This window comes from Carcharodon carcharias, chromosome 4 (genome assembly GCF_017639515.1).
Source record: "Carcharodon carcharias isolate sCarCar2 chromosome 4, sCarCar2.pri, whole genome shotgun sequence".
Classification (NCBI taxonomy): Eukaryota; Metazoa; Chordata; class Chondrichthyes; order Lamniformes; family Lamnidae; genus Carcharodon; species Carcharodon carcharias.
This window is the reverse complement of record NC_054470.1, coordinates 7,090,328-7,108,523: the sequence shown is the minus strand read 5'-3', so window position 1 is coordinate 7,108,523 and position 18,196 is coordinate 7,090,328. Positions and strand designations below refer to the sequence as shown.

The 18,196-nt window shown below is 42.2% G+C and overlaps 1 protein-coding gene across 2 annotated transcripts in view; it reads right to left on the bottom strand.

The window, feature by feature from the left end:
* Window positions 1-18,196, bottom strand: part of commd10 (COMM domain containing 10) — a 136,279-nt gene that overhangs the window by 105,775 nt on the left and 12,308 nt on the right. For both annotated transcript variants that reach the window (XM_041185502.1, XM_041185503.1), the window contains 2 exons: window positions 13,533-13,688; window positions 12,281-12,391 (listed from right to left, as the gene is read on the bottom strand). In XM_041185502.1, the coding sequence (XP_041041436.1) occupies window positions 12,281-12,391; window positions 13,533-13,688 (267 nt within the window). The remainder of the gene's footprint in view (window positions 1-12,280; window positions 12,392-13,532; window positions 13,689-18,196) is intronic.

The following is an 18,196-nucleotide window of genomic DNA, read 5'->3' as shown; positions in this document are numbered from 1 at the left end:
CTGGCAATTCATATCATGCTTTTGGATGGTTCCCAATGTAGGGCAATTGCCCAACAGAAGTTTGAACTTCCCAGGCAATTGCTGTATAATCCTTACCTGAGGACTTCTGTGGGGTGGGAGGGGTTCCCCAGCACATCCCGGAGCTCTGAAGTTATGGGTCCATGTTATGCAAGATGGCATTTGGACTAAAGCTGGATGTATTATACATAGTGACTCAAGTAGCGTTAAAATAAATATCCATGACATGGATATTTCCCTTACTTTGGATGCCAGGTGTGAACTAACCTGGCCAAAGAATTATATGCCTCTAACCTAATGGACTGAGGTGAGCATTTCACTGATCAACTGGCAGAAACCCCAGGGAAAACCTAAGCAGAGAAATAAAACACATACTGTAGCACCCACATCTGTAACTTGCTGATTTAAATGAACCATCTTAGTAGTGCTTTCTATTCTCAGTTCCAATCCATTGATGTCAGGTGGGCTGCTCTAACATCCTGTTTATTTGCAGGTGGGTGTCCTATTCCATTAAGTAAGAATTTGTTAGCAAGGTCAATTGTGGAACAGACTGCAGCAATGCATTACCCTGTTTTTTCTCTGTAACCTTCACGTGAGGTACCTATACAGGTAGGCTGGCCCATTTGATCCTTAACTTTTAGCAAAAGCACATTTTGTAGGGGGATAACAGCCTGAGAAGATCAAATGTGAGACATTCAAAAACAGAAGATAACTGCCTGAAAACCTGACAAAAAGTTTTAGTGGGAGACCCAAGGCTTAATCTGCAAGAGGATAGCAGATTCCCAAATAGGTGAACTATCTAAAGTTAGAACAAATTTCTGGTACAGCAGGTTGCTCAAAATAATGCTCCTAAGAATATTGGCTTCTACTCAGGCTGTTACTGGGATTTATAAGTCCCATTTTTTTTTTTAGCTCGGATTGAATGTATGGGCAAGCTGAATGATATTGTGTATGGGGTTCTGATGAGGTAATTCATCAAATATAGATATTCATGTCGGTAGTTCATTCTGAAATGCATTGTGCTTACAGAAAAGCACTTTATGAAAACTTTGGTTGATTAAACTAAAAGAAACCTTGCATTTTTAACTTTGCTCTTGAAATTCAACTTATTCCCATGTGGGAAGATGGATTTTGGCACAATTTGGATCTACAACAGCTAACCAGCTTTCTGGGTGCACTGCATGGATAATCTCGGATGGTGGGACTATTTAAGTTTTCCTGCTTTATCAATTAACTTGGCACTCCGAACCCTAGTAAAGGATACTCTCCTAACCAGTTTTCTTTAACCATAATCACACCAATATTGGTAGCTTGCCCATCTAATGCTAACAATATGTGTTACTGTACTGCAGCGACAACTGAATCTGATCACTCCAATGAAACGGTGACACATCTGTTAAATAAAGGAAGTAGTCCTGCCAGATTATATCTGGAGTCCTGCAAACCACAGTGATCTTTCTCTATATGTCCCAAATTCTTGCAGGCAGCCTCCTGCTATATTAGATGGGAGGACGATATGAAGCCTGAGGTACCCCAGATGTATAGAAAAATCTTCAGAGCCTCTGGCTATGAACATCACTTGAAACAAAGGAGTGAAATTCTGGTCTATGGGCTCAGTAAGTGGGCCCTAATTGTCACATAAAACTGCTGCTGAGCCAGGCGTGTGAATATGGTCTTAGCTGGATGAATGAGCAGGTGTTTCAAAAAGGATCAAGATTTTCGGATCTATCCCCATCATAAAGTGCACTTCTGTATGTTCGATTCAGTCCTGTGCCTATCCTCCCAAAATATCTCCCTCATCAAATAGTGGTTACAATAACTGCTGACTGTAGCTCCTTCAGGAATAATGCTAGATGCAACATGCATGTCTGCAAAGCACTACTCCCAGCTGCAACATGCAGATTACATCTTTGATTTAAAAAAAATACTTAATACCTGTTGTGTAGTTCTTCAGTGAGCAAATTTATCTTTGAGCTTCATGGTATTCCATCCTAATCCAACCAACATGTTGGTAAATTTCTTGTCCCAATTCACCTGGACTCTTAGGCTTCAATTCTTTGGATTTTCCAAGTATCTGGACTGTACATTATGCTCAAGTAATTCATTGCTATTTTCCTCCTCCCTCATGAAGGTGTTCTGTTTATATTATGGCTGTTTGGACTTCTACTGCCTGTGCTTTCAAGTGAAGAGGAGCTCAGTGCTCCTACTATTCACATGAGCATGGTTCTTATGGGTTGTGCCAGGTCACTGAGTTTTGTTCAGCATGTTATGCAATATGCTCTTTAATTCCCTGGTATACTGTATTTTTATTTATTCATTCGCAGGAAGGCAGGCCATCATTTATTGCTCATCCCTAGTTGCCCTTGAGATGGTGTTGGTAAACCACCACTGCAGTTAGGTTGGGAGTCGCAGGATTTTGACCCAGCCCAATGAAGCAATGGCAGTGTACTTGTGTGTGTGACTTGAAGGGAAACTTGGGAGTGGTGCTATTCCCATGCACCTGATGCCCTTGTTTTTCTAGGGCAGAGGTCACAGATTCAGGCTGTCAAAAGATTTTGCCTTGGCAAGTTGCTGAAGTGTATCTTATATTTATCTGAGATGAGGAGAAATTTCTTCACTCAATGAGTGGAGAATCTTTGGGATTCTCTATTCCAGAGGGTTGTAGGTGTTCCATCGTCAGATACGTTTAAGGCTGAGATTGACAGATTTTTGGTCTCACAGGGCATCAACGGATATGGGGAGCGGGAAAGCAAGTGGAGTTAAAGCCGAAGATCAGCCATGACTATACAATAGCATAACAGACTTTAGGGGCCGTATGGTCTTCACTTGCTCCTACTTATATATTGTACACATTGTTGCGACTGCGCACAAGTGGTGGTGGGAGTGAATGTTTAAGGTGGTGGATGGGGTGCTAAGCTAGTGGACTGCTTTGTCCTGGATGGTGTTGAGCTTCCTGAGTGTTGTTGTTGCCTCATCAAGACAAGTGGAGAGTATTCCATCACACTCCTGACTTGTGCCCTGTAGATGATGGAAATACTTGATTCTGTCAAGCCACTGACAGTTCAGTTCAGGGCTTTATGCAATATGCTTTTTAATTCCCCAGCTTGCTGTCTGAGGGCTGGATATAAGATTTGTCTATTTTTTTTTTTTAACTCTCTCCCTGGCCAAAAGGTAGTGGATATCTCAGAGGACACTGCTACAATGTTGAAGGTTAGTCTATACCCATACAGATGGAGATAGCTAACCCATCCTCCAAAATGAAGTACCAGGACCTTTAAACAAGAGTAATTTAAAAGGTACATTAACAGGTTATAATTTGCTGCAGGAGCAACATTTTTGCTTGGTTTTTACAATCCCAAACAAAGTACAGTCCTAAGAGTAATTGCGTCAACCTGAATCACGGTTGCTTCAATATCACGTTGCCAACTGCTGCAGGGACCTGTCAGCTTAAGAATCCATGTCTAAGGAGAATCAAGTTATAGTAGACCTACATTACCTTTTGAACAGGTTAATATTGTTCTCTGCCTATTGCTGTTAATTTTTCGATGGTAGCACTTCCAATACCAAGGAAATGTCAACATTAAAGGATGTAAAAGAGCAACAGTGCCAGTTTCTACTGGCATTTTGCAACAATAGTGTTTGCCAGTCATCTGAGGCCAATATACAATGCCAACATTTTCTATAAGAGCCATGGTGCAGTTATTTAATATGCTTGCATTTTATAAACTTGAATAACATTTAACAACTCAGTTTCTTACTTGGATAACAGTATTTGATCAAACAATCATGGACAAGGATTACAAATGCACAGTATTTAAATAGTTTGAGCAACAGTGGTTAGATAAAGGCATTAGTTTGTTGATGTAGGTAATGTATTGTATAGGTCAATATCAAAAGAGTGTCCTGTATGATTAGAACCTAAGTACAAACACTCAGCAAATTTTAAACAATCCATATTAAAGATATCATAATTTAAACCAATCATATGTCTGTGAGGCAAGAATTCCAGACTGAAACTTAGTGCAGTTATTTTTTGCTGATTAGCTCAACTATACCAGTGATTAGTCAATGGGATATTTGATCTAATGAAAAACAGTTCCACTCAATAGATGTATGTAATCTATTTCCCATGTTGTCCTCATACTTCCAAGGTTCAGTAAAGCAACAGCACTGACGAAAGTATAATTGACAAGACCTTTAATGTTCCTTATTAAAATCCTATCATCAAATTTTGAGCTGTCTCACTTTTAAAATAAGTAGAGCTCTATTTATAACTATTGATTGTGTGGTTGTAAGTAGTAATTTAAGTTTGAAGTAGAGGTGTGTGACAGATGACATAATAAAAGGAGAAAGTGACACACAACATACATTAGATATGAATTACTTCCCCATTCACCTTGGTTCCTTTGACTACAATCAACTCAAATACTGCAGGCGTGTTCATATGAAGCGTGCATTCTATACAAGTATTTTCCCTTGGGATCACCAAACAGACTTTTGGGATGGCATGCATTTGCTAATGACTTACTTACAGTCTACAATGCTTCCCAAGTTGTACTGACCATAAAGCAAACAAGGCATGTACCCTTGTGCCAGCTGAGCTCTGCTTTAGCTTTACTTTAGCTATTCCAATTGTAACAGGAATTTCTCTTCTGAAGCAGTGCACCATTATGTTTTCTCAGGCAAGTGTCCTAATGCAAGGGTTCAAATGTAAATTGATATTGCCCAAAAATGGGCATGGCGGGGGGGGGGGTGGTGTTCACGATGCTCAATTAACTTAATTATGTCCATTTAAAGTATTGCAGGATAAATGATAGTGGCGCGTAGCCCAGTGCTAAATGCGCTGCTGAGTAGCTGCATGTCTCAGCAAGGAACCAAAGTTCATGTGAGGCTAGCACCACCTACAGTTAGTTTGCACCTCTTAAAAGGAGAGGTGCATTGTGGCTGCAGCAGGTATCGGAAGCTGTTGAAGAGTGACTAACCTAGAGGAATAGTGAAGTTAGCACAACCTAGGGGCCAGGAGGCTCTTCCCACAAGTATTTAGAAAAGAATAGGGGTATATAGCCATGGAGGTCAATGTGAACAGTGGCACCCTGATGACCTGCATGCAGGGTCACAAGAAGTTCCATGATTTCACACAAGTGGTCAAGGTAAATTAATGCATCTTCACCTACCCTAACAACTCAACCACTAGCCTCACACAATGTTCGATTTACCACATCTCCTTCACTCACCAAGCAAAATTCTCTATCAAGCACAACAGACCTCATAGTCATAGTTTAACCACAGCTTCACACTTAGCACTGCCACAAGCCTCTCATCCACTTCTCAAAGTGCCAGCTATTCAACCATGGCAGCCACACCACCCAAACACATTGCACTACCCTTCCATCTCCCTTGCAAGTCAAGGTGGCACAGAATCAGATGCAGTATCAGCACCCAACAGGCAGGGGACGGGCAGCCCAACCCCATGGAGACGTCACTATAATTATATTGGCCATTGCTGAGGTCCTGAACAGTGGCAGGGTTGTGACCATAAAAGGAGAGAGTATATCTCTACCTAATTCACCTTCCCTCGTCCCCCTCACCCCACAGTCTTTTCTGATATGTAAGCTGCAGATGCTATCAGCATGCACATAAGAGGAGATCTAATTGAGGTATACAAGATGCTAAAGGGGAGAGACAAAGTAGACGTGGAGCAGATGTTTCCCCTTGTGGGGCATTCTAGAATGAGAGGCCATTGTTCTAGGCTAAGGGGTGGTAGATTTAAATCAGAGATGAGAGGAATTACTTTTCTCAAAGGTTTGTGAATCTGTGGAATTCACTACCCCAGAGTGCAGTGGATGCCGGGACGCTGAATAAATTTAAGGAGGAGATAGACAGATTTTTAATTAGTAATAGGTTGAAAGGTTATGGGGAGAGGGCGGAAAATTGGAGTTGAGACCGAAACGAGATCAGCCATGATCGTATTGAATGGCGGGGCAGGCTCGAGGGGCTGAATTGCCTACTCCTGCTCCTAGTTCTTATGTTCTTATTATCCAAGAATTGTCACCTGGCCAGGCATAGCTGCAGGAGCCTGAAGGCCAAGAGGTACATGTCACCAGTGATGAAGAAACACTGACCACTCAGCTTCACACACACCCACCAGCTCAAATACTGATACAGGATCTGAATGGGTGACCCACCAGGCACCAGCGGCAGGGAAAGGTTAGCATGGGTGCCAGCACATGGGTTTTGCTAAAGAAAACTCAGGGGTGAGGGGGGGGAGGGGGTGTTGGGTGTAGGATACAGAAAATGGCTGACAGGCATACAGACCAAAACACTTGGTGCACTGGAGACCTGCCAGAATGCCTGCTGTGACTGCTTAGGAGCATGGAGGAGCCCAGTTCAAAACTAACGGCACAGGGTTTTACGCCGAGCTTGGAGACCATTTCTTCCAACTTGGAACTGACGGCCAACTCCATGAGAACACTCGATCATGAAGTAGCATCTGATGCCAGCGTCTAAGCTTTCATTGCAGCACAGAGGCCACACCATGTCTGCAGTGGAAGCTTATAGCTGTGCAGGTTCATACTGTCACCATCATGGCTGCAGATACCAGAGCCCCAAAAGGTGTTCAGAGTCTTACAGTAGCCTAGCAACCAGTGCTCGAACAGATAACAAGCATTACTGAGTCACTACCCCCAGGGGGAGTGGCAGTGCTCCCGGGGAGCATGAACCTGCTGTCCTCTCTCAGGATGACTGCATTTGTGTTCCCAACATTCCACCCTGCCAGTAGCCTCTCAGCCAGCCAGCCCAGACTGCTGCCACCCACGCCAAGGTGCTGCAGATTGAAGCCGGGCCTTTAAAGCCCGGAGATGCACGGGGCATCCTCAAAACCATCTGCAATTTTGTCTACATTTAATCAGCAGCCATGCTGCAGCTCCTGGGGTAGCAGTGCACAGGAGCAGAAGGACAGGCAAAGGCATCCACAAGACAGGCACTAAGGAAATGCACAAGGATGAGAAGTTGGCATTTACATGGAGTATTGAGTGGTTTGTTTGATAAAGTTGGCATGGGAAATTTGTTTAGGGATGGATTTCACTTCAGCACTGTGGCCAAGAGGATGCGGTATGGTCAGTGAAAGGAGGATGGTGGGTGTGGGGATGTTATAGAATGGGCTTGAGGGAGCGAATGGTCTACTCCTGCTCCTAATTCTTATGATCTAAATGGGGATTTTGGGTTGCGTTCATGAGAACTGGAGTCAAATGAAGTGATCATAGGCAGCCTGGCTGGAATGTGGACATACCAGCTGCCTCAACCCTTCCTCCGGCTCTTCCTATTGAGGGCGCTCGCCACATCACTGGTGGCAAGGGCTGTGCCCTAATGACAAGCAGGTTGTAAGGAGTACAGAAGGAACACTATGAATCTAGACACCAGCTGAAACAAATGAACAGAGCTCTCGTCCAGAGTGGTTAAAGCAGCGGAACCATTGCTTCCGCACCCAAGTCGTCTGCTTGATGATGTATTTTGTGGCAACATGACTCTTATTGTATGCACGCTGGTCACATGTGGTTGGTTTGCAGAGTGGAATCATAAGCCAGGTGTTAAACAATATCCTGGATCACTCAGCAGTCACCCTTCCAGCAAAATCACATGCAGAGTCCAGCTGCTGCTTCTCTCTGTTCAGAGGAACACAACAAACTCCCCTCTCCTGGCATACAGATCTCTGCTCTTTCTGATGCAGCATGATGGCGAACCGGGAAGTGCTAGATTTGTCACCTGCTCCAGCCTGGAAGGATCATGACACAGAAAAAAACTGAAAGCCACGCTCACTTTTCTAGTTGGTGGCAGCGCTGTCCTTGCCCTGATCTTGAAGCTGCAGTTCTAGTTGCAAGAGGATGGCAGAGTTCTGTGAGCACCTCCTTTGTAAAGGGGGGGACGATGCAACACTGCTCTTGGCTTAGGTTGCGAACACCCAAAACACCCCAAATGGATAAGGCCTCCTGCAGAGGGTCCTTCTCCCCTTCCTCCTCCCCCTCCTCCTCCTCCCTCTATGAGCAGCTTGTCCTCTCTTTGCCACCTCCAGCTCATGCTGCAGCCCAAGTGGAATTGCAACTATAGCACTCATGATTGGGAGCAAGGAAATTTGCAGTCATATCCACTGCCTTTTCCACATTCAGCACCACTCCTTGCAGATTTCAATTGTAACCACCTCCTCAAAACACTCAGAACATTCACAAACAGAACCAGTAAATAATAATCAGCTACTAATATGCAAGTTGTTGATGATCCATTTAAATTCTACTGGTGAGGGGGGGGGGGGGGGGGGGGGGGGGGGGGGCGGGGTGGGCCCTTCCTGCTGCCGAACACACTTTCAGCTTCACGAGGTAAAGTGAGGGCATTGACGAGAGCCGTGAGGTTGAAAATGGTAGCACTGGCATCAAATCAGCATTACCCACTTACTGACATCACAATCTGCTTATTCTGCATTCTTCTGCTGTACACTCCTAACATCTGCACTAATGCCTTCCCCAAGATGGCATTTGGCGCAAGCCATGCCAGAAGTGTGCACATGCAGCACAGACAACAACTCGGGTAACAAAACGGCACCAAGCGCCAAAGCGACAGTCGTTCTGGAGCCCAATTTCAAGGTAATGAATTGTAAAATTCCACCTAATATGCTTTTACCGCCACCTGCTGGAGACCAAGGTTAAATCAAGAAAATTAAAAGATCTGCTGGGCATAACATAATTAATGGGCTTCATGCTTTATTCATGAAAGATGCTCAATGAAGCAGTTCATTAATATAGATTGATGGTCCTTATGTTATGGAGTTCACCCAGTTTATATCATAGGGCAGACTCATAATTCTATGAGAACAACGTCTAGTTAGATCTAGCTCCAGGGAATGAAGGGGACAAATGGAGCAGTTTTCAGTGAGAATAGATTAACAGGTAAATAAAAGGGAACCCACGTGCCTTTTATAATCTTATAAATCGTACAACAGTAGTCAAAGGAATGGTGGGATTGATTAGGGGACCAAAACATCATCTTCTGGAGATAAGAGGCAGAGGTATTAAATGAGTACTTTGCCTGGATCTTCACTAAAGAAGAGGGTACTGCCAAAGTCACCATTAAGAAGAGGCAGCAGATAAAAATGGATAATGGGTAAATGGATAAATTGTCAAAAGGTTGGCGGTACTCAAAGGTAGAAAAGTCACTTTTCTGATCCAAATGGGATGGTTCCTGAGCTGCTGAAGTGAGTAAGGGTGAAAACTGAGGAGGATCTGGCCAAAACCTTCCGAATCTCTTCAGATATTGGAATGGTGCCAAACGACTGGATGAATCCTGTACAAAGCAGGGGAGAGGATTAAACCCGAAAACTAAAAGCCAGTCAGCCTGATGTTTGGAGCTGGGGAAGCATTTAGAGGCAGTAATCCAAAATCAAAATAAATTTGCACTTGGCAAAAATTTGCATCAGTAAACGAAAGCTAGTGTGCATAATTAAAGGCAACTCATGTTGACTAACTTTATTGAGTTCTTTTCCTAAATTATTGCAGAGGTTTGACACGGGTGGTGCATTTGATATTGTGTATGAGTTTTTAAAAGGTGTCTGATAGAAGTACCACGTAATAACTTGTTAGCAAAAGTGAAGTTCAGAGGACTAAAGGAACAGTGGCTGTGTGGATACAAATTGGCCATGGGACAGAAAGCAGAGAGTAGTGGTGAATGTTTTATTTCATAAATTGGAGGGAAAAGAGGGCTGTCCTTTGAGGAGAGATAATGTCAAGTGGGCCCATATCGTCTGGGGTTTAGAAGACTGAGGGGTGACCTTATTTAAGTGTATGAAATTCTTAGAGGGCTTAACAAGTTAGGTACCGGGAGGCTGTTTTCCCTGTTGGAGTGCTGATAACTGGGAGGGCTGGATATAGTCCTGGGATAAGGGGGCAGCCGTTTAGGACTGAGGTAAGGAAAAATTTCTTCACTCAGAGGGTTGTGAATCTTTGGAATTCTCCATCCCAGGAGGTTTTGGCTGCCCTGCTGAAGAGTATATTCAAGATTGAGGCAGTTGGATTTTGGGTCACTTACAGAATCAAGGGATCTGGAAAAAGGGTGGGAAAGTAGAGTTGATGTAGAAACTCAGCCATGATCTTATTGAATGGCGGAGCTCAAGAGATTATATGGCCTACTTCTGTTCCTATTTCTTATGTGCAGTGGTGTCCCCCAGGGGCCAGTGTTGGGGACCTAAGCATGAAGGGCATAATTTCAAAGTTTGGAGAGGCCAGGACACTTGGAAATAGTGTGAACAATGAGGAAGATAGTAATAGACTTTGGAATGATGAAATGGACAGACATATGGCAGCAAAGATTTAATGCAGGAAAGTGTGAAGTGACTAATTTTGGGAGGAACACTGAGGAGAGCCAATTAAAGTACATGGTGCAATGTTGAAGGGGGTGAGGGAACAGAGAGGCTGAGGTACCTCTGCACCAGTGTTTGAATGTTGCAAGACAAATTAAGAAACTTGTTTAAAAAAAGGCATGGGGATCTTTGGCTTTATAAATCGAGGCAAAAAAATGGAAAAACATTTGCAGGGCAACGAACAAAAAGCAGTGGAGTGGGACTAACTGGGTAGCTCTTTCAAAGAGTCAGCACAGGCACAATGAGCTGAATGGCTTCCTTCTGTGCTGCATCATTCTATGATTCTATCCAAGACTGTGGCCATAAAAGTGGATTAGACACAGTGACAAGGATTTTGTGACAGATTGGAGAGAATGACCCGACTGGAATCCCTGTATAGGGATACCTAAATTAATGCAAAGGACTGCCATTTTGGTCATACAGCCTCAATCTTTAGTAGTGATGGTGCTGATTGTGTTCCACATCTTTCATAAACATGATCGTCAAGGTTATGCCCCTTTAATTTTGAAAATATGGTTTTCAAACTTTCAACTGACTGAAAATTTTGCAAGTTGAAATGAGAACGAACAAACTATTTAAAAACGCAAGGCCAACTTCCAAGGTGAAAGTGAGAAAATAACAAAGCTTCAGATCCATCGAAACTCATCACTGTCCAAGGAAGAGATGCTAAAATGCAAAATGCTGGATATTGAAACAATGGCTGCCACACAGACCCATTCAAAACCCCTAGGAAATACGCAGTGGGTGAAGTATAACAGGCCAGGGTACAGCCACTGCAGGGAGATTGCAAGTGACACAGGGAGGGTCAGGAAAGTTTTCAACAGAGGAAACAGGCTGAATAGCTCCACTTCTCTCCCTCCCTCTCTTTTGGAAAAAGTGTATGAACTGGTTTGGAAACCAACTTTAATTGAAATCCACCAGCTAACAGAGATCTCATAATAATTGCACCATCTTCTACATCTGACCATGTCTATGAAACCAACTAACCCAAATTGGCCACAGCATTTTAAAATCTACACCTCAAGGAAAAGCAAAGCACATTTAACCATGTATTCTTCGAACTTATTTTTTATTGGACTCTAACTTGCCCCATTTCTGATAATGCAACATCACAGACATGTCCCCCATCTCCACCGCCCCGCCCCCGCCCCCTCCACCACCTCAGGTTTAGTTGATAATAAAATTTGCTCTTTAACTCAAGAAAGCCTTGTTTAATTGGCTCCTTATTGCTCACTGCATAAATAGTTAAATACATTCTGGTTTGAAAAAAAAGCACATCCTTGTGAAAAAGGAACAAACTTTTATCATGACCAACTGAGGAGGTTGAGTAGAGCAAAGCCAGTTCACTCCTCTTCACCTGGTCGTAACATAATACACTATTACATTTCCACAGATCAGACCTTTCCTAAGATATAGCTCTCTTACCTTAAAAGGAATTATCCTGTAAGTATATCATTACATATACAAAAAAAAAACATTTTTCTCCCGTCCTCTCCAGAAAGCGGTCAGTTATGCCATGGCACAGTTCCACAGGTACCAACGTCAAACAAGTAACCTGCTAACAGTTAATGCCTAGGCTCATATAAGAAAAGGGTTACTTGAGTGAGGTATGAGAAGGCAAGCAATGCACATAGTAAAATAACTGAGCAGGGGTCAACCATTTCAAGGACAAAGTGGGAGGACTAAGGCACACAAAAGAAAACTCTGCACTGACTCAAGTCTGTTAATCACAAAGTACTTTTGGGTCTAGATGCACAAAACTTATTTATGCTTGTGAATGGTTCCAGTTGTCTAATACAAACTATACCCAGTAGTATTACAAGACAGCTTTCCTCTTTATAATATTTCTGATTCATTTACCTCAGAGTCTTCACTGTTGACTCCAAGCTCAAGAATAGCATGAGGAGATTTCATTTTGGCTTGCGTTGAATGACCCATTTCAAGGTTAAGACAGAACCCAATTTTTTCGAGCTGTAAATATGAACAAATTTGAGGTATTAATGCAGAATAGATGTTCGGCATTGGAATTAATTTTTAGACTACTTATTTATCTGCCTTCCCTCGCTCTCCCACCTTAGCCCTACAGTGTAGCCCTGCTTGATTTATTCAGCACTTGGTCTTGACTCAGCATGTGCGACACCATGCAGCTGTGTACACAAATTTATCCCAAAGAGCTTGCCTCAATACTGAAAAGCAATCAGCAAATTAAGATTATCCACATTTCTAACAAACATAATGAGGTAATATTGGTTGTTTGAAATCAATGGAAAAGATAATTGGGTGCAATGTAATGCAGGCTGTTATGTACTTGCACCCATCTTGCACTATTGCTGAAGATTAACTTCATCCCAATAAGCCTTTATTTATAATATATGTTTGTAAGAAAACGCAGCACACTTATTTGAACTCCCATACACTTCTCTACTCTAATACTCTAACTTATGCCAGAAGTTTTTTTAAGCTCTTTAACAGAACAACATCAGATGACTTGAGACCAAAAATGCTGAAATTATAAGGATAATTATTATACATTGTATTTCCCAGAACTCTTGGCTTTTCATGATTGGATTCTAAAGTTCCAAGAGAAAAACAAGGGTTCTGTCTATAAGTAGAAAACAAAGCAAAGAGCTGGAAGTTTTAAAGAAGTCAAAACTATTCAGGTTTTGAAATGGCTCAGTTGATTACATTCTCATCTCTGAATCAGGTAGTCATGGATTCAAGGCACACACAAAAACATCGCCAAGGCACTCTAGGAAGCAGTTTCTCAGCACTGTACATCTTTCAGAGAAAAGGTTAAATTGAGGCCCGCATCTTCATGTTCACATGAACCACATTAACATTACAGCTTAAGTAGCACCGTTTGAAAAATAATGGATAATTCTCCAAGGGTGGTGGCCCATTCTCTCACCGCTATTACCAAACATAAATAAAGTCATCATTCAGTTCTCTGCCATACGTGGATGCCACCTCTATTGTGATAAACTGGAGTTATACTTCAAAGTAATCCACTACACAAGAAGTGCTTTGGGATATTTTTGTGATATAAGTCCAAATTCTACCTTTGAGAAAGAAAACCCCAGTATTTATTTTTGATCATCTCGACTTGTATTACCTTTTTAGGAGCAAATGTACTTTGCCTCAACTTTTCAACAATATCTTGGCCCATATTTGCCCAGGCCTGGACAAAGGCCTCAGCTTTCTCTTGACTCAGGTGAATATTTTCCAGTTGTTGTTGAAGAGCAGCAGGTTTCATGTTGTAATAAGCTGCCTGATGAGAAACATACAAGTAAAGTGAAAATTCAAAACAGAGACAAACCTGCAGAGATGATCAATGATTTTAAAAGGAAATTGGATTAGGTACTTGAAAGAAATAAACTTGAAGGGCGAGGAGGATAAAGCTGGGGAACGGAACTGACAGCATTACTCTATGATGAGCTGGCATGGACTCCATGACTGAATGAATGGCCTTCTTCTGGCTCTATGACATTTTCGAGAATCTTGCAAATAAACTGTCTCAACAAAAGTGCACATGCTGCATTATCTTGACTTTCTATTTAAGTTAAAGAATTTTATCTCTGCTTATTTATCCTGCCCTAACTTTTCATTTGCCTCAAGCTACTCATCATCCTGAAGCCAGCAGAATGGTTAATGCCAGTTCCCGGTCTAAAAGTAGCTAACTGTAACAAATACATTTACACCAAGTATTAAAACTTTAAAAAGCAAGGATTTGCCCAAAACAGTGGAACTGCTATTTTAGGAAATCTCACCAAGCACTTCGAATGCCAGTTCTGGGCTCTGGCCTCCCACCAACACAAGATTTTGAAGGAAGGACATAACGTTAGTTGACCAACATGGATCAGAGAGACATGATGGGTACATGATTGTTAGGGCACTCAACGTATTGACTAAAGACTACAGCCTGGATTTCCACACAGTCGTAGAGACTTCATGGACCTTTAAAAATGGCAGGTGGAACCCAGATCTGAAAGTCCCATCCCTATTTCCGACAGATCCCATTTTCAACAGTAGGGGAAAGGTGGTGGACGTGATTCACACAGGAGGGAAAAGTGAACTCGGCAGGGACGTCTGAACTCAGTTCCAACAGACACCAGTTCCACAGGAGCAAAGACCTAATCCCCCAATGTAGGAGTAACACATTTTTAAAAGAGTAATTGTAAAGCTCTTGAAGGGTAGATAAGAGACCAAAGGGGTGGATGGTGGGGTGGGGGAAGACATGGTGGGTATGAGCAGGCATTGGGGGTGGACAGGGAGCACGAGGAGTGGGTGTGAGGTGATGGGGTGTGAAGGGCGAAAGCTACAGGGTCCACTATTTAAAAACATAACTGGGATAAGTCCCAGAGAAGAGGGGTGGGCCTTTTAAACAGCCCACCTCAGCACTCGACAGCCCCTGTGGCTACCTTCGATTTGCGTCCGGGGTGAGGTGGTAGGGGGTGGGGAAGGGGTGCAGAGGGGTGTGGTGACTCCATTTCACACCAACCATCTTTAGCTGTTTCATCCACGAACTTCCCTCTTCCTGCCATCAAAAGTGGGGATGTTTGCCGACGATTGCACAAAGTTCAGCACCATTTGTGACTCCTTAGATACTAAAGTAGTCTACGTTCATATGCAGCAAGACCTGGAGGACATTCAGGCTTGTGCTGATAATGGCAAGTAACATTCATCACACAAGTGCCAGGCAATGACCATCTCCATCAAGAGAGAATCTAACCATCTCCCTTAATGTTCAATGGCATTACCATCACTGAATCCCCAAAATCAACATCCTGGGGGCTTACCACTGACCAGAATCTGAACTGGGCTAACAATATAAATACTGTGGCTACATGAGCAGTTCAAAGGCTAGGAATCTTGCGATGAATAACTCACCTCCTGACTCACCAAAGCCTGTCCACCATCTACTAGTCACAAGTCAGGAGTGTGATGGAATACCCTCCACTTGCCTGGATGAATGCAGCTCCAACAACACTCAAGAAGCTCGACATCATCCAGGATAAATCAGCCCGCTTGATTGGCACCCCATCCACCACCTTAAACATTCCCCTCCAACAATAACACACAAGATCCACAAAATGCACTGCAGCAACTCACCAAGGCTCCTCCGACAGCTCTTTTCAAACCTGCGACCTCTACCACCTAATAGGATAAGGCCAGCAGGTGCATGGGAACACCACCACCTGCATGTTCCCCTCCAAGCCACACACCATCCTGACTTGGAAACATATCACTGCTCCTTCACTGTCACTGGGTCAAAATCCTGGAACTCCCTCCCTCCCTAACAGCACTTTTGGCACACTAATACAACATGGACTGCAGTGGTTTAAGAAGGTGGCTCCCTACCACCTTCCCAACAGCAATTAGGATTGGAAAATAAATGTTGGCCTAGCCAGCAATGCCCGCATCCCATGAATGAATAAAATCTCCCCACCCGCCTCCAAAGCCAGAGGGAGGATTCTACTATTCGGGTGAGTTTCTTCCCTAGACAATTGCTGTGGGCCAGGAGATTTCCCAACTCTCACTGTCCAACTCGGGTGTGAGAATCCAGGCCTATATACTGTAATCTTACATTTGCAAATATTTCTGATTGGGCTCAGTTTCACAGCTGTACAGTTTTAAAAATCACACTTGTCAATTTTCTCCTCATTATCAATTCAAATATCCACGTTTATAATGCTCCAATTCCAATTCCACTCCCACATAAACACAAGCTGTCAACGCAATCCAACAACCAGGTTTCCACAAACCAGGAAAGATTTTTTCATCTCAGCAATTTCACAATTACAAGTTTAAACAAAAAAAAATGCGTAATTCACACTGATATAATTAAATTTATCCACTGAATTGTCTCGTTAAAATTCATTTAAAATACATTAAATTGTTTACTTAAAGGTCTGACATTTCCCAAAAGGACTTGGATTTGATGCATTTCCCAAGAGCTGTGATGCAGTGAACTGAATCTGGATTATGTTGTCTGAGTTTTTACACAGACAATTCCTAGGGTGTATTGGCATAGGCTGTAATTTGCACTGATAAGAGTATTTTTTGTCTAGTTTCTGGCAGTTTCAGTCCGAAAGCTTTCAAAATTATTTGGATAAACACTAAAGATAAAATTTATATTTAGCATTTTCTTTTTAAACAGAGGCTGTGCCTATTTTAAAAGGAGGAATTTAAACAGGTTGCATATGTGCAGAAGAAAAAGGAACAATGACAGTGTACAGAGTAAATACCTATTATATTTACGTTTTGTGTTCTATCAACTTTGGAAAGTGCATTAACTAGACTGAGCCTCATTTCCACGCTAACATATTAAATCATTGTAAAAACTGCCAGTTGAATAGTCAAGCCAACAAATTTGCTGGCCTTACCTGCTAGCAAAAGCCTAGGTGAAAATTATTCACATTGAGCCTCCGGTGTATGAATTTTTGAAAACTGAGCATCAGGCAGAACAGAGGCGCTCATCAATCTCTCATCATAATACATGGTTCTGATACTTTTACAACACAAAACAAAAGCTACAACAGGTATCTGACTTTTGTTCCCTGCACACAAGCTCAATATAAATTAAACTTCAATAAAGCTTTTGAAATTTGCCCTCTTGTTTCCATAATTATTAAAGATAGACGACTGGTGAAAAAAAAAATGCTGAAACTGAAGAAAAATATTGCATCAATACTGCTGACTATGGTATTGATACATTTTGGGAAATTAGGTGTACGATCCAAATTTGGCTCAGACAAATTCAAGAGTCTCAACAAATGTATAATCAACAAGCCTAAAGTTTTAGGAAAAACTGAAGTCTTCAAATAAAAACTTGTATAAAAGCACTGAGGCAAATTCAATGGATGAATTGCATAATATGTAAGTGAACTTTTTTTTTTAAAGTTTTTAAACCCTTAGAGCAATAGATAATTCAGTTACTCATAAGAAAATTTCAGAAAGCATTTTGAGCGATCTGCATGTCCCCAGTGGTCTGATTGCAGAAAGTGGCAAGCTAACAAAGTCAAAAGTCAACCTAATACAGATTCATGGAGAAATACGGCATGTAAGAAGGCCATTCAGCCCATTGTGCACTGCCGGCCCTTTGAACAAGTTATTCAACTGGTTCCATTCCCCTGCCTTTTCCCCATAGTCCTACAAATTTTTCTCCTTCAATTATTAGCCATTTCCCTTTTGAAAGTGTGTTGCATCTGCTTCCATCACCCTTTCAGGCTCACTTGCTGGATCATAACAATCTGTTGTGTTAAAAAGAAAATTCTTCATTCACTTCTGGTTCTTTTAACAATTACTTTAAAACCATATCCACTTGTAGCCAACCCTTCTGCCACAAAAACAGCCCCTCTATGTGCCCCATCAAAAACCGTACCTAATTTTTAATACCTCTATTAAATCTCATCTGAACCATCTCTCCTCTAAAAGGAGAAAAACCTAGCTTTTCTAACAGCCCCGTTAAGGTGGAACCCATCTATTTTTGGCAAGTACCTCCTGCCCAAAGGTTGGTTTCCAATGCCCCAGGAGTAAGAAACCTTTCCACTTGCACCATTTCTCTAGCCATGCATTAATCTGTCTCAGATTACTGTCCCTAACTCATGTGCATGTGGTACAGGAAGAAGAATATGGGAGAAAAAATTGTTAGTGGTCAATGAACTTGTAAACTTTACAAGAAGTAATTCATTTTAAAGTATCAGATAATTTTGAGCTTTTCAAAAAACTGTCTGGAATGTTACTGTCCTACTTCAGCGAACTTTACACTAACTAGCT